This window comes from Tachypleus tridentatus, chromosome 12 (genome assembly GCF_004210375.1).
Source record: "Tachypleus tridentatus isolate NWPU-2018 chromosome 12, ASM421037v1, whole genome shotgun sequence".
In the NCBI taxonomy this organism is placed as follows: domain Eukaryota; kingdom Metazoa; phylum Arthropoda; class Merostomata; order Xiphosura; family Limulidae; genus Tachypleus; species Tachypleus tridentatus.
Window position 1 is genome coordinate 35647556 of NC_134836.1, and position 16214 is coordinate 35663769.

Genomic DNA, 16214 nt, shown 5'->3' on the forward strand with positions numbered 1-16214 from the left:
AAGGTACAGTGGAAAATAGTTTCATTTAAAATAATTTCCAGTGTGAACAAATGGAATACAAATAATAAGCTATTCATATTGCTGTCTAGTAAAACTTTAATGATATTGAGTAATTTTCTAGCTGAGAACAGTAACAACTATCAGTTATCCAACAGGTTCAGAGTGACACACCAGAAGGAAGTATCCAGAATAAGGTATGGATGAAATGAGAGATCTCAGGCAAACTTTCAGAACATTTGGCAATGTTTGTCTAATTATCATACCCAAATTCTTTATGGGAAATGATGGATTCCTTAGCACATGACTAATTTGTACATGCTACAACAGACAAGGATAGGAGAAATAGGTTTAAGGATAATTGATGCAAGTATTTAAAGGTAGTTCTTGAATTGATGATGGAACTTGTGGCTATTCAAGTTACGGATAAATGGCTAAAGGTACCATGTTGAATTTATGGAATTATCAGAACAAGTAACATTGAAACATATACTCCCACTGACAAGAGTTTTAAAGAATTGAAACTATTAGTGAGAAAATTAATCTTAAAGAGTGGATGAAATAAAACATAAAACAATAAATGTTTGAAGTAGAATTTGAAAACACGTATTTATTAAACTGTATACAAAACTCTTTAGTGAATAAAAACTTCCCCAAAGGATGCAAGGAAAAGGTAACTATTATATATATGGGAAAACTAGCCATTACAGCCAAGACTGTGAGGAATTAACAGCTCTTAATATACCAAGTAGACAATACCCTGAGGATGAGTCTCTGAGCCCAACTACAATAAAGATCTAACTTGACACTAGAAAACAGGAATTGGCTGACATTATGGGGCAAAATGCAGCTGGGAATATTCCATCCATCCCAGATGAGATGAGATATTTATTACTTAAAGCATCAGTCCATGAGTCGGCAGTTTTATTTATGAGTTGACACTGGTTCTACAGCTATGATAGGGTTAACTCAATTTGATAATAGAAGGTGGGAAATTGTTTCTAGGAATGATATAAGAAAATGGATTAGTGCAAACAACTAAACATAAAACTTCAGTAAGAGGAAAGTTGGAAGGTATTCTTACTGTAGGAAGCTTTTGACATTGAGAAAGAGTGCATATTGGGAATTGACTTCATAAAGAGACATGAATGTAAGGTTAGCCTAACTTCACAGTCTGACCAAGAAATCCATGTGCTCTATATGACAGTTATAACACCAAAGGTTAAATTTCCAGTGACAAGAAGGGCATTCATTATACCACAATAAAAGTGAAGTACTCATATTGAGACATACTGGGAATAAATTTATATCTAATGATGGAGCCATATTGGAACTTAAGGATTCATGATTAGAAGAACTCTCATGGATCAGAAGAATAAAGATGTCACCACAAGGACCATGAACACAATGAACCATAAAATTCTTGGCATGATATTACAAGTTGCAAAGCTATACAGGTAGTACTTCCATGTCAAAGAATATCAAATTTAACCACCTTTAAGGCAAGATGTAGAAAGTTTGATGTCAAATCCTCGCATAAGGACAGCTTTCAATTTCATATACAAGAGATGTATAACTAGAGCTACAGAAGTGTTACAGTTGCTTGATGAATATATTGTAATAAAATTAAAAAAAACAGTTAAAAATAAAAGGTAAGAGTTCAACAACGATTAGAATGGTTTACTGAAGAGCAAAGGGGCTCTGAAGGCACTAGTTCATATTATTAGAAAAGGAGGCCAGTGTAGTCATATAGCATTATTTAATTAACACAAAAAATAGAAGAATTCTAAGGTAATTTATCTTATAGTGTGTTAGACTAAAAGAATTAAAGGACTAAGGATTAAAATTGTTAACTGAATTTTCAAAGCTCAAAATGCAAAACTTTAGAATTTATAATAAGCTTATGAACAAAAACACATCTCAGTCAGTTTAGAATTGCACTTCAAATAGCAAGAGAACACCATAGCCCTTATCAAATATTTGCTGTAATGTAAACAGTCTTCTTGTATGGAACTTTTTCCAAACATTTTAGTATACTATAGAGAAACATGATTTTCTATAACATATTGGTTTACATATTCAACATGTTTTTCAGTGATACAAAGATTGCAATTAAAGATTTTATAATTTCTTTTTTGCTTCAATTTTATTTACAGGATATATATGGATACCGACAGTGTATGTGGAAGAAATTATTTTTCTGGCTCCTTACTGTTTTAACTGTGGGGTTTACTTGCCTGTTAGTGAAATGGCAGCCAGAGTGGAGAATCTGGTGGACTTGTGTGGCTTGTGAACTGGATGTTGCTGACACAGTGGTACTGAAGGTAGGAAATAATCTTGGAAGTTTTTAACCCTCTCTCTTTGGGCATTCACTTCTGTACATGTCACAAGCTTTCAATGAGCTACTTTCAAAACTTAATTAAATTACCTTTTTTATTATGATATAAAAATAAACTTGATATAAAAATGTAGGTAATAATTTAATAATTCAATTTCTAATATTACATAAATTTTAGTTCTTACATTTATAGACAATGTTATAAAAAATCCCCAGTTTCCTCTAATCTAGGAATCTTTGACATTTAGTACCCTTTTAAGAAAGACAAAATTTATTGTAAATTACTCATTATAATATTGTAATCAATCAGGCAAAGCATAATTTTTATAGTTTTCAAACCCACCTGCCATGCCCACTAGTAACATCATCTCTTATACAACTTGCCAATATTTCTGTCTGATGTTTAACACTACATTGTTTGTAATTGATGGAAAGCTAAGGTTTGAGTATGTCAAATGATTTATTACATTGTTGTCTGCACAAAGAATTGTCTACTTGCCTTCTATTTCAAGCTTTATTCCCACAGAAAACACAATGATAAGCCTAGCTGAAATTGTGAAAGTTATAGAACTGCTTGTTTTTTACATATTATTATTCTGTATTCTTTAGTGCATTATTTAATTAAAAAAATTATTTAATATAGTAGTACCATTAGTATAACAATCTATGGTTAAGTTTCAGTTGATAGCAAAACAAATTACTCAAGTAATAACTGCATTTCTTGATTTTCATGTGTATTTTTTGTTTTTTATTATATAAGTAACTGAAATTTAAAAATTAGAAACAATAAAAGTTGTGTAAAAATAGATGTATACTGTTACAAGTTTCATGTTGCAATTTGTTATAACAGAGAAAATAGGGTAATTTAGATTTATTTGAAATTTTTTTTATGGTAGTTATGAGGTCAATCAAATTGATCAACCTTTTATAGAGTTAGGGTAAAGAAAATAACAGATAAAATATAGTTTTCTTGTAAAAATAGTTTTTGAAATTTATTTAGGAGGTTTATAAATAATGCAAAGGAAATTTGAGAATTTTTAGATGAAAAGTATTTTTAATCTTAATATGAAAATCATTTTGTACTCAGAGCAGTCAACACTTTGACTACATATATTCACAGAGAAATATTTAGTGAAAATACTTGATTAAAAATTCTGATTATTTGTCTACAAATGACTGTTAATGGTTACTGAAAACTTGCAAAATTTCAAGAAGGTGCACAAAATACATTAAAAGTTATAGTATCAAAATTCTAAATGAACAACACGTAAGTAATGTTATTCAACTGTCTAAAGGAGCCTAAAGTGCTCTCAGTGATTTACAATTTATTATGGCATGTGTAGTAGTCAAGACATGATTCAAATGGCAATAAAACACAAAAATATAATTATAACTTTGATGCATATTGCTGTGAGCTTAAAATTGTTTAGGATAATAAGGTTAACCCTATTGCCACAGCTGTCCTTTACTGCACATGGCATGTAGCTTTAGTGTCTTATATTCAAAATTTATTTAACCCCTTTTTTATGTTATATGAATTAGAATAGCATAAAATTGTAGCTAATAATCCATATTCTAATAGTATGTAAGTTTTAAGTTCATAATTCTACAAGACTCATGTGATACATTTTTAATTAGCATTCATCATCCCTTTTTTATCTTCCACTCCTCCAACAAATATGAAACTAAACATAAATTACTCTATAAAATTGTCATTGCTTACATAAACCACATTTTTGTAGTATTATACTCTTCACCTTTGTTTGGTCATAGAGCTGTCGAATAGAAAATCAGTCCACTCCTGCCATACCTACCAATCACATATCTTTCATAATTCATTAATTGTTCTCTCTTACATTTAATTCTATGTTACCTATAACAAATAGGAACTCAAGATTTTTATATATCAAATGACTTTTAGTATAATGTTATGTTCGGAATAGTTAAACGTAAATTTTATTCAGAGTATGAAAAGTTTACTCATGAGAAAGTTAAGGACTAGATTGGATGAATTTATAAAAACTTTTGTCATAGAGTTAAAAAAACAGAAAGTATGGGAGGTAAGGAAACTTGTTGACTTTTTGCATGTTACTAGTCTGTTAATTGGTGCATTATTTAATTGACCCTTTCATGATGGGTCAGGGGTTAAAGGCCATGCCACTGCATTTGTTGATTTGCATTTAAAATTTTATTGTACTACTATTTTTTTGAATTTATGTTAATAAGTTTGGAATGAAATTGTAGATTATAATTTCACAAAATACAATGCATTTAAAATTTTATTGTACTACTATTTTTTTGAATTTATGTTAATAAGTTTGGAATGAAATTGTAGATTATAATTTAAAATTTAATATTATATATCAATTGATTTAAAAGTAAATATTAACTGAATGCATTTAAATATAGATTTTAGTAAGTCACGTGGTATGTTGAATGCATCGCTGGTTCATATTAGGTGTTTCTGATGTCAAAATACTAATTCTATAACTGGACAAATTAGGAACTGAAATTACTAATATTGACAAGCTAGAATATCAATTTAGAACCTTGTATCTTTTTATTTTACTGAGATGTGTACTGAATCAAACATGGTGGTTCCATTTAGTTCTTTCTGTTTTTTGAAATGGACCCTTATATACATTTGCTTCAATATATGATGTGTGAATAACCAGTCAATAGCTTAGAGTTTCCTCAGAGTGGTTTTCTCTGCTATCTTAATCTTTGGAAGACTTCCACGTTCTTTCGATCTAATATTTCAATGAGGTAGGTTGTGTCTTTAGTTTGTATGAAGTTTCATATTTTATAAAATCTAAATAGATCTTAGTTACTAATCTTATTAAATTATAGTGGGAATCTATAGCATCAGTATAAAGTGGAACCCTCTGAGTGGCCACTCCTCAGATTCGGTCACCCCCTTGAAAGCGGTCATTCAATCACAGTCCCTTTTTTTGTTTACATAATCCATAATTATGTACAGTGGAACCCCTCTAATCAAGCCAGTTTGTCTCAGTCCCGAAGGTGGCTGCTTTAGAGGGGTTCCACTGTAGTTATTTATTATTTTTTGGTTATTCAAATGTACATATAAAACCTAAAAAAAGTTTTGTTTGATATCTTCCATGTGTGAAATTTTAAAATGTATAGTAGCTTACGTTCAGCAACAACTGAGTACTAAGATCGCAGTGAGATGAGATAATTGTTTGCTTTACTTCTTGATTTATTTTTCTATATTTTATGAAAAATAAGTTTACTAAATTATTTCTAAAAGTATTAATCTATATATAATTATAATGTATAAAGTACATCTGTGTATGTATAATAATTGAAATGTGATTTCATATTACAAAATAGTAGTCCACTAAAATACAGCCAAGACAGGGAAGACAAATGGTCAGCTTTATATTACTGAACAAGTGACTAAAGTTGATGTGTATCACATCAATGCAAGTTATGTAATGTTAGGTAGGCATGACTGGAAGGTCAATATAATAGAAAAGTAATGAGTATATATGCTCATATATAGTGTTATGAGACTTAATCCACTTAGACTAAATATTTGTATTTTGATATAATTATATGTAGTTATTCTAGCATGAAAATAACATAATTTATACTTACACTGTATTTCCTAATTTTTTATGATGGTTACAAGGTTGGTTAAGTGACAGACCCTATACTATAGAAAAATACCATAAAATATAATATTTTACTAAAAACAAACATTTTAAATGTATTTAGGAGATTTTAGAGATTATGTAAATAATATTTGAGATTTTTGGGAAAATAGTAGTTTTTAGTGATAAGGTGAAATCACTTTGGAATCACCAGTAACAAAACACAATATTCAGAAACAAATCTTTAGTAAAAATACTTCATAAAAAATTTGTTTTTTTGTGTAAAAAAAACTTTTAATCTTTACTAAAAGTCTACCAAATTTTGTGAAGAAACACATGCTGTATCAAAATTTATAATGCATATACTTAATATATGCATGTGCATAGACAAACTCGTATATATTATACCGAGCCTGTTGCAAAAGTGTTAAATAAAAATTAAGTGCAATACTAAAAAATTAGGGTTAAATCTCTTTGATATTTGAGAGTGAGGAAAAAAAAAGGTTGGTTGAGTATATTTTATTTTTTGTTTTTCATATTTATTCTTTGTTTAATTATAAAAGTACCTAAAATGTAATAATAGATATATTTCTAAGTTAGTTAAGAGTAGATTTTGTAGAATAAATAATAAAAACGTTTCACAAGGCATGTACGCAAGCAGCTTGAACTAAGTGGGGTAGCTCATGGGTAATGTAATTTGATAGTGTAATATGAGCTGCACATGCCCCAAGTAATTTACAACTTACAATGGAATGAACAGTACTTAGACATAGTTCAAAGGGTAATAAAACATAAACATTTAATTATAAATAGATGTATACTATTACAAACTTAAAGCTACTTAGGATAAGTTAATGTAGTTTTATGTTACGTTATGAAGTCATTCTAGAAAGAAAAAAGGAATAATTTAGATTTATTTCAGTTTGTTTTGGTGGTTACAAGGTTGGTCACATTGATAGATTCTGTTTTGAGTTAGGGTAGAGAAAATAACAGATAAATTATCAAGTTTTGCTCAAAAACAACATTTGAAATGCATTTAGGAGGTCTTGGGGATAACACAAAGGAAGTTTGAGATTTTTGAAATAAAGAAAAGTATTTTTAATTTTAACATGAAAATTTATTTGCACACATACTATTCAAAACAAATAGTATATTCATGGACAAATCTTTATTTTTTTAAAAATACTTCACTAAAAACATGATTTTTTGCATGTTAAAGACTTGTAATATTAACTGAAATACTGCCAAATGTTTTGAGGATATATACACTATATTGAAAGCTAGAAGTATTATATTTAAATACTTTAAAAAAGTATAAAGAGGTCACATATTAAGAATGTTAATATAATTGTGAGCTGTGACCTTTATGCTTACTCATAAATAATGAGTTAGCATTCAGATTTTGTCAGCTCTGCTGCATTTTTTTCATCCCAATAGGATAGCCATGGACATGTGAGTGTTGAGAAAGTGGAAATCCAACCCATTCAAGGACCCTTGCCTTCAGAACTGGTCTACATCAGTAGTCAACAGAATGGAGAAAACCAACAAACTGAAACTGTTTTCTTAAATTTGAATAAAGTATGTGACTATTAGTAATCTAAATCTTAATATTTATTTTGCATGTTAATCTATGCATATATGCGTGTGTGTGTGTGTGTTGTTTTATTAATTCGAATGTTTAATTATTAAAGATATTTAAAATAATGCCTTCTTGAATACTTTTAGTATAGTGAATAATGTAGATCATAAAAAAATTCCCAACCCAACTGTCACAACAGTGATTAATGTTCATAATGATCAGTCTTAAAAATAGTAGCCATAATTTAAATTTTAATATGATACCTTACATTCACCCACAAAATAATCTTTCTCATTCTGCGCTACCCTCTGTAGACTCAAAGGTTTTGCTTGCCACTAACCGTGATACTTTCTCGTCCCACACATGTTTTATGTGGTACAGCTGTACTACGGTATGCAAATAAGAATATGAAAATCATCCATCAGTAGGGTGCATAAATACATGTCATGACACACTTGGCACCATCAGGACAGTAGAACACGATCTTCACTTATTGATTTAGAATTGTAACATAAAGATGTGTTCAAAGTTTTTCCATGTTTGAGTTAGATTTTTTGTTTTTGGTTAACATTCAACTTTATTAAACAACTTATTCAGTTGTTTCTGATTTTATTTATACTACAATTAAACTCAAGTTTTTGTAGGTTTTTAATTTATCTTTTTTTCAGTTGATTTCGTATCATCGCTATTGCTCCACATGTCATCCTACTACTCTACCTCAACCTTCAGTTTGCTAAGCTTTAGGCTCTACACTTATCACTGAGAAGGTCTTGATTTTAGTATTTCATGGATTGGAGTCTGTTATGTAGCCTGGGATGTCTCCTAATTCCAGACCAGACATCCCTTTTCCTAGTGAACTTGGACAGGGTGACAATGATTGGGATACCCTCCTTCCCCCTTCCTTTCTCATGCATTCACAACTTCCATCTGTGAATGCTCCCAGACAGTCTTTAGCCTTCCTGGATGTGGTGTCACATATGTTACTTTTTTCTGTGTTCCTGTGCATTTTGATTCCTCTTTTTCTCTTCTGCATTCTGCTCATTCCATTGTGGGCCAGCATGTCTTGTCTCCCATCTACCTCAGATGATTATGTATTAGTGTATCATTATTCATGACACCCTTGCAGACTTTTAGAGAATACTTATTTCCCAATGTTTTCCTCATTTGTGAGCCTGTTTTTTTTGGCCCTTCACCTTCAAACTTAGCTCCTCTGTTATTGAGATCTCCTGTGTAGAAATGTGCTGTTAACTAATGTATACCAACTCATGTCTTATTTACAGGATGTGGGACCTAATTATGGCCCTCTTTTTATTTCAAATGATTTTGGAGATCTTACTGACTTTTTGGAGTCCAGGGTAGAGGCTGCTCATCAACACTCCACCCTTTTGTCTTTAGTCTATCACCTGTTGCAGCCTTTGCCTGTTCCCATTTCCCACTCTTCTCCTCCTATTCCTTTGCCTGTCCCTCTTTCTCAGTTCTTGGCAGCTATCTATCAAATTCCTCATTGCAAGATCTCAACATCACTGACAGTACTAATGACTATTGTGTATATTCTGACAAGGTTGGAGCACATTTAGTCAAGTTCTTCACCTCTGGAACAATTTTACCTCAGGTCATTGGGTGCTTTAGGTGTTGTCAGAGGGTCTTTCCCTTCAATTTCTCATCCCTCCTTATCCTTTCATCACATCACCTCTCCCTTTTCTCAGGATCTGACTTGTTACAAGTTTCTCGAACCTGTCACTCAACCTTTTTTGGGATTTGACTTCAGGTTCTTTGTAGTTCTCAAGCAGACTGAGAACCTTTGTTTTGTCCACAAAAGTTAAGTTTATCAGTTCTGCACTCTACCATTTTAGTCTGGCATCTACATTTTATATGATTGGGTGATCAGGGACCTTGCTGGATGTATTTATTCTTGTGGTCTGTGGTTCCACCATTACATGGACAAATGGCTACTGTTAGTCTGATCACAGCAAACATTTGTCAAGTGCACCCAGTTACTTCTTCAAAAGGTGGTTTCAATGGGTTGACTTGTCAATTTGGAGAAATTATTTCTTTTATCTCAGTGCAATACCTTATCTATTTGCGAGTGTTTTCCACTCCTGTCTCAGTCAGATCCAGCCTTTGGTTCTTCAATTAAAATCTTTGTGGAGTTATTAGTTTTCAAGGCTCTTATCTCTTCTCTTAGTTAATGCAAGGTTCTTTTTCTTTTGGGGACTTTAGCTGTCATGAAAGTGTTCATTCTGTTTGATCATGCTCACATATGCACCCCTCAGTGGGTGTTGCATGATTAATGGAATATTCCTTAAGATGATCTGAACTCAGTTAACCTTCTCCCTTCCTCACTTCACAACAATTTATCTTGGTGACTCAACAAAGACAATACCACATCAGGCATTCCTCTTCTCCCTTCCTGTTTATGTTTATTGACACTTTTCTTATGTTCTGGGGAGAAATTATGGATATTAAGGAAATTAGGTGTTGTTGGTCTTTGATTTAATTAGCTATGCACATACACATGTTGGAGCTTCTTGCCTTTAGTCAGGTCTCAATTATTTCCTGCCTTTAATATGAGGCAAACTAGTCATGATCCATTTCAACAATACAACCACTGTCTCCTACATTAGTTACAAGAAGGCACCTGTTCATGTTTATTTTGAACATTAGAACTCTAATCTAGGCCCATTCACATCACATAATCTGCTGGTTGGTCATGTTGCAAATGCTCTGAATTTTGTTGCAGATCAATTGTCTTGTTCAAATAAGTTCTTCCCCATAGAGAGTCTCTTGATTCTCAAGGGTTTTAATGATGTTCAACCAATGGGATTATCCTTTTCTGGACACATTTGCCACTCACCTCAATTTAAGTCTACCTTTTGTTTTGGTTCCCAATTCCATCTCATTTGGTTTTGTCAGTGGGCACCTGCAATCAAGATTGATCCAGTCTTTCTTTTTTCCTCCTTCCCTGAATTTTATCCATTATTCAACCCACTCTGTGGCAGGACCTTGTCATCATACCTTTCTTGCCTGCTTAACCTTGGCTTCCAGTTCTTTCTCTCCTTTATTCATCATCTGTATTACCACCTCTGCTTTCCCATTCCCTCCTTCAACAATCTTAGTTGCTGGTGCATCCTGCTGCCCTCACCACACTCGAGCTTCACGTGTGGAAGTTGTTTGGTCCCTTGCAAGGTAGCCTCAACTGTCCACGTTTATAGCTTTCTCATTCAGTCCATACTTCCTTGTTAATGATGTATTAGACAAAATAGCATGTTTTCTGCCATTGGTCCCATGGTTACCTCCCTTCCCATCCTAGTGTCTTGGAATTTTTATCATGTTGTTAGACAGTGGTTCTGTATCTACCAATGCTGGTTTTGGGCACCCTTATCCAAAGTATTCCATTACTGCTTTTCTTGTGGAATGATTTTTTCTATGATCCTTCCCCATTTGCTTCCTTTCTTTCATCTCTTTCATCCTATGTACCATCCAGACTGGGTATTATTTTCCAGACCCTTAACCAAACTCCTTTCAGAGCATTGGCTACCTGTGGTCATCATCAGTCTACTGATTTTATCCTTGATGTATCATGTGTACCTCATTACTGTCCCTATGTTTTCCTGTATTTGGATGAGCATTGAACCTTTGGTTCCTGCTTTCCTGAAAATGGGAATTAGTGTATCTCAGTGAAATGAATTGAAACAAATGAAAATTGAAATTACAATGAAAATTTTTTTCAAAAATTCATTCTCAGTAATTGACCTTAAAGTAAAAAATTTACAAAACACATTGAATCCATTTGATGAATAAATTAATACGTGGAATGCATATCTTGATTTCTCTGCCTCATCATACTGATCTCTTCTCAGTACTCAACCATTGCTGGACAAGAAGACACTAACCTTGCCTCCTCAGACTTCCTTAATGGCTTTCCTATAGCTATTGTCTACTATTCTCTGGCTTATTTCAACAAGCACAACTAAAAACTAAAATCAATCAAGCTGTGCTATCTCATACACAAGTTTGAAGGGGAATAGTTCCCAAACACCCAAGTTGGGAAGAGCCAGCAAAAACAAAGTTGGGTTTCTCTTCTTTTAAACTAAATTATTGCCACATTTAGTTTTCTATTTCTGTATCCTAAAAAGCATGCACCTCATGAAGGAGACATCACATTCACACCAGTTTCTAAACTGGATTACCTTCTGTGTTTTGTTTGTGTTGTTTGGTGTCACTGCTCATGTGGCTTCTTTTTTGTGGTTTTTTTCCCATATGTTTATCTGTTAGAACTCTTTCTATACCTATGATATTTCACCTCTCACTTTACAGGCTGGATTTGGCAGTTTATCAGATGGAATTATTTGTTCTTGTCTCCCGATTCCCTGTGTCTTTTCCAAATGTTCTCTCATTAGATCTGTCACATTACTCTTTCTCTGACTGCCCATTTCCATCATCCATGGGAGGAAGTCATCTAAGCTGATATCTGGAGTACACCAAGCATCTTTGTCACGAAGATCTCCTGTTCTTCTGGATACCAAATACCACCTGTTTTCATATTCGGTTTAACTGTGAGTGGGTAATTTTTTATATTTCTTTATTTCCCTTACAGGGTCACTGTTTATATATTGAATACCACTCTATGATGAGTAATGCTTATTCAGATAAAGTAATTCATAAATTTTCACTTTACAGCCTTTCTGGTCATTAATGCTCACTGTTGAGATGGATTGTTCCACAACACTAATAGAAGTTTCTTCTTGGGAGTGTTTTGCTTCACAAATAAGTCTACACTAGACTGCCTTAATTCATGAACTGTCATAAGTATCAGGATAGCTGCCCATTCTTCCAATTTTGGTTGCAGAGATCTAGACCAGTGTGCTTTTAAAAATATGGTATCATGGTTACCAGTAGTACCTCCTTTTTCATTGTTCTCCCCCTCGATGTGGATTCCTGTACATGTTATTTCAGTTTACCTCTGGGATTTAAACATCCACCAATGTGTTTGTTTGTGTGGCACCCCATGAAGGGGGAGGAGAGGATCCTGGTAGTTGAGGACCTTGAATTCCTGTAGACAGGCAGCATTGGGTGGGGTTCCCCCATGGTCAGTGAGCTGGCCCACTTAGGCTAGGGTCAACCAAGTATCAGTGTTGGACATTCTCAACAGGTGTTGTAGATATTGTATCTGGTGCTGGTTTTTTGGTATAGTGCTCACGAAACCCTAGCATTGCTGCAATGCCCTTGTTTGGCATTGTAGTGCAACTCCTCACAGGGCTTCATGGTGGATTAGGTCAGTGAGCATGAAAACATTCTTTCTTTATTATGGATTTCCCAAATAAAAGTTAAAATACAATAGTGAAAAAACAAACCATAGGTAAATGACCATGTCTTGAAGATTCCGAGCAGCAATATTCAACCTCTTCAACACTTGTACCTCATTTTCTGATATTATATTCTTTATCAGACAAATCTTTAGAGCAACTATCTCCCTTTTTTATTCAGAAGGAACGAGAAGGACGTTTTGGCTCTCCTAAGTCAGTCAAAAAGCTTCATTTTGGTCACATATTGGTGGAAACATCCATTCCTAAACACAGTGAACTCCTCTTGCATTCAAAGTCTGTGGGGGATATTACCCTTTGAAGATACCTCCTATGCTACTATGAATTAATTACAACAAATTGTTGAGGGGGATTTGAAGAACATCTTCGAGTCAGAGATCTTTGCTGGTTTCTTGGGTCACCCAAGGAGTTTCTGCAGTGAGGCATATCTCCACTTGGAAAGATGGAATTATTGTTCTGACCAATGTTCAAATTTTCACAATTACATCACCACATCCATCTGTCACCATCAAGGCAGATTATCTAAATTGCAAGGTGAAGCCATATGTTCCAAGCTCTGTCAAATGTTTCAAGTGTCAGCAGTTCGGTCACTCAAAGACATCATGTCGTGGTTCCTTGATATGTGTTTGTTGCAGTAGCAAGGATCACAATGCCTATGAATGGGGAATAGACTCTCATTGTGTTAATTGTAGAGGCTCTCACCCATCCTACTTTCATTCTTACCCAAGGTGGGTAGAAGAAAAATAGATGTAGTGTTTGAAAATGGTTCATAACATTTCTTACCCCAAGGCTGAAAAGTAACTGTTTACCACTTTATGTCAGATGTATGCTGCTGTGCTTCATTCCACTGCTACAGTGGGAGTGCAGATGGATCTCTCCGTGCCTCCGAAAGAATCGTTCTCAAACCATGTGGTTAAAAAAGTTGATGAATCAACATCAACACCCATCTCTGTCCCCACCATTCCTTCCAGCAGATCCCCGGATCCATTTCCTTTAGTTCCTGGTTTGGGTATTTCCCCAGATCCACCTTTTTTCCAGCCCTTGGATGCAAAACGATCATTTGTTCATGCCCTCAGTTACTGGAATCCAGGGCAGGATCCAGAGGTCAGTAGACCTCTCTCAAATGAAGAAAAACACATGGTCGAAAACAGTAGGGCTCTCCACCAAATTCGCCCACATAAATAAAAATGGCCACTTTGATACAGTGGAACTGTCAAGGTTTCCATTCTGATCTGGATGACATCAAAACACTGATTGATTCTTACAACCCTGTATGTCTTTCCTTACAGGAAACATTTCTGAAACCTGCTGATACAGTTACATTTCAGCAGATTTTTGTTTTTATTGTACAGAAGTGACAGATTTTGCGAATGGAGGGGTAGCACTGCTGGTCGATCAGATCACAACCTTTTTCTCTTCAATATTGGTTCTTATAGTTACCTTCATGCACCTAATCAGTCTTTTACTGCTATTGATCTCTCAGTTGCTTCCCTTCACTATTTTCCCACTTTTCATAGAGGGTTGACAGTAACCCATGGGGTAGTGATCATTTTCCTATTATTTTGAGAGAGACTGGCCATGGTCGATTCCACCGATCCGAGTACTTTGGTAGAAGCTGGACAAATTCAACTGGCTCTCTTTCACTGCTCTCTCAGAATTTGATCCTGCCTTCACCTATAAGCCATTGATAGATGACTGTGTGTCAGCAATGACTGACTGTATTATTCAGGCAGTTGCTTAATGTATTCCTAAAACTTTAACACATTTATCACAGTATCCTAATCCATAGTGGAATCCTGCCTGCCACAGAAGGCTCAAAATTGTGCCTGGGATACCTTTTGTAGGTATCCTACAATTTCAAACCATACTGCTTTTCAGCAGGCTCGTGCACATCCTTGGCAGGCAAGACGTCAAAACCAGAAGGAACCTTGGATTAAATTCACAACCAGTATTTCTTCTACCACCAGTTCCAAAGCCATATGAGACAAGATTTGGAAGGTCAATGGGCAGTATAATTCTGTCCCCCTTTTGATATTGCTCTCTGATAACCAGGAAGTTGCTGATGCCCAAAGCATTGCTGATACTCTTGGTGAAAGCTTTTGCCAAGTATATAGTACTTCTGCTTCATCTTCCACCTTGACAACCATCAAGACTTGGGCAGAGTAGTTACCTCTTTCCTTTAGGGCTGATCGTCTCTATGACTATAATTGCCCCTTTACGCTGGTGGAACTTAGGCTGATTCGGTTCTTTATTGGTTTGGCAGTACATTGGTCAGACCTGATGATATACACAACAAGATATTGTGCCATCTCTCTCCTGCTTCTCTTGCTGTTCTTGTTGTTTTTAACTGGATCTGGCAGTTGAATGTTTTCCTGATGTGTTGTGCTATTATCCTATCTTTCTCTGAGCTTAGGAAGGATCCTAAGATTCCTTCAAACCACCATCCAATTGCTTTAATGAGTTGTCTCTGTAAGACCTTTGGATGGTTAATGCTCGTCTTGTTCGGTTCCTGGAACGAAACAATTTCCTTTAGCCCACCCAGCATGGGTTCCTATGACAGCACTTCATGGATAACCTGATTTGACTTGAAATGTCAATCAGAGAAGCCATTCTCAAGCGACATTTTGTGTCAGTATTCTTTGACCTTGAGAAGGCTTATGATGCTATGTGGAGGTATGGTATTTTGTGAGACCTCCACTCATATGGGGTGCATGGCCATTTGCCCATTTTTACTAAAATTGTTTTAATGGGCAAGTGAATCCAAGTTTGTGTGGGTTCACACTTTCTCATTCTTTCCTACAGGAACTTGGAGTCCCTCAGGGCTGTGTTTTGAGTGTCACACTTTTCAGTATAAAGGTTAATGCCATCACTGGACAACTCCCTCTTACTTTTGCAAATGGGCTCTATGTTGACAACTTTCACATCTTGTGTCAGTTGTAGAACACAATGTTTATTGAGCAAAAGCTACAGACTGCCCTCAATCATTTATTAAAGCAAACCACAAACAATGGTTTTAACTTTTCTCTCAATATAATTATTTGCATGCATTTTTGCTGCCAACAGGGTATTCACCCTGTTTCTGAACTCTGTGTCGGTGAATTTGTACTTCCTGTGGTCCCTGAGGCAAAGTTCTTGGTGCTTATCTTTGACTGTCAACTGACCTTTTTTTACCACACATCAACAGCAACAAGTTAAGTGTACAAGGGCACTGAACATTCTCCATGTCCTCTCTTCCATCTCTTGGGGAAGGAATTGATGTTTTATACTAAAAATATATCATGCTTTCATTCAGTCAAAACTGAACTATGGGTGTTTGGGCTATGGCTGTGCCAGAACCTTGCCTTGAAGATACTGGAACCCAT

General features: G+C 34.6%; 1 protein-coding gene across 6 annotated transcripts in view; it reads left to right on the plus strand.

The window, feature by feature from the left end:
- LOC143235828 (polyamine-transporting ATPase 13A3-like) overlaps positions 1 to 16214 on the plus strand; it is a 96747-nt gene that overhangs the window by 11433 nt on the left and 69100 nt on the right. For all 6 annotated transcript variants that reach the window (XM_076474051.1, XM_076474047.1, XM_076474046.1 and 3 more), the window contains 2 exons: positions 2154 to 2321; positions 7387 to 7527. In XM_076474051.1, the coding sequence (XP_076330166.1) occupies positions 2154 to 2321; positions 7387 to 7527 (309 nt within the window). The remainder of the gene's footprint in view (positions 1 to 2153; positions 2322 to 7386; positions 7528 to 16214) is intronic.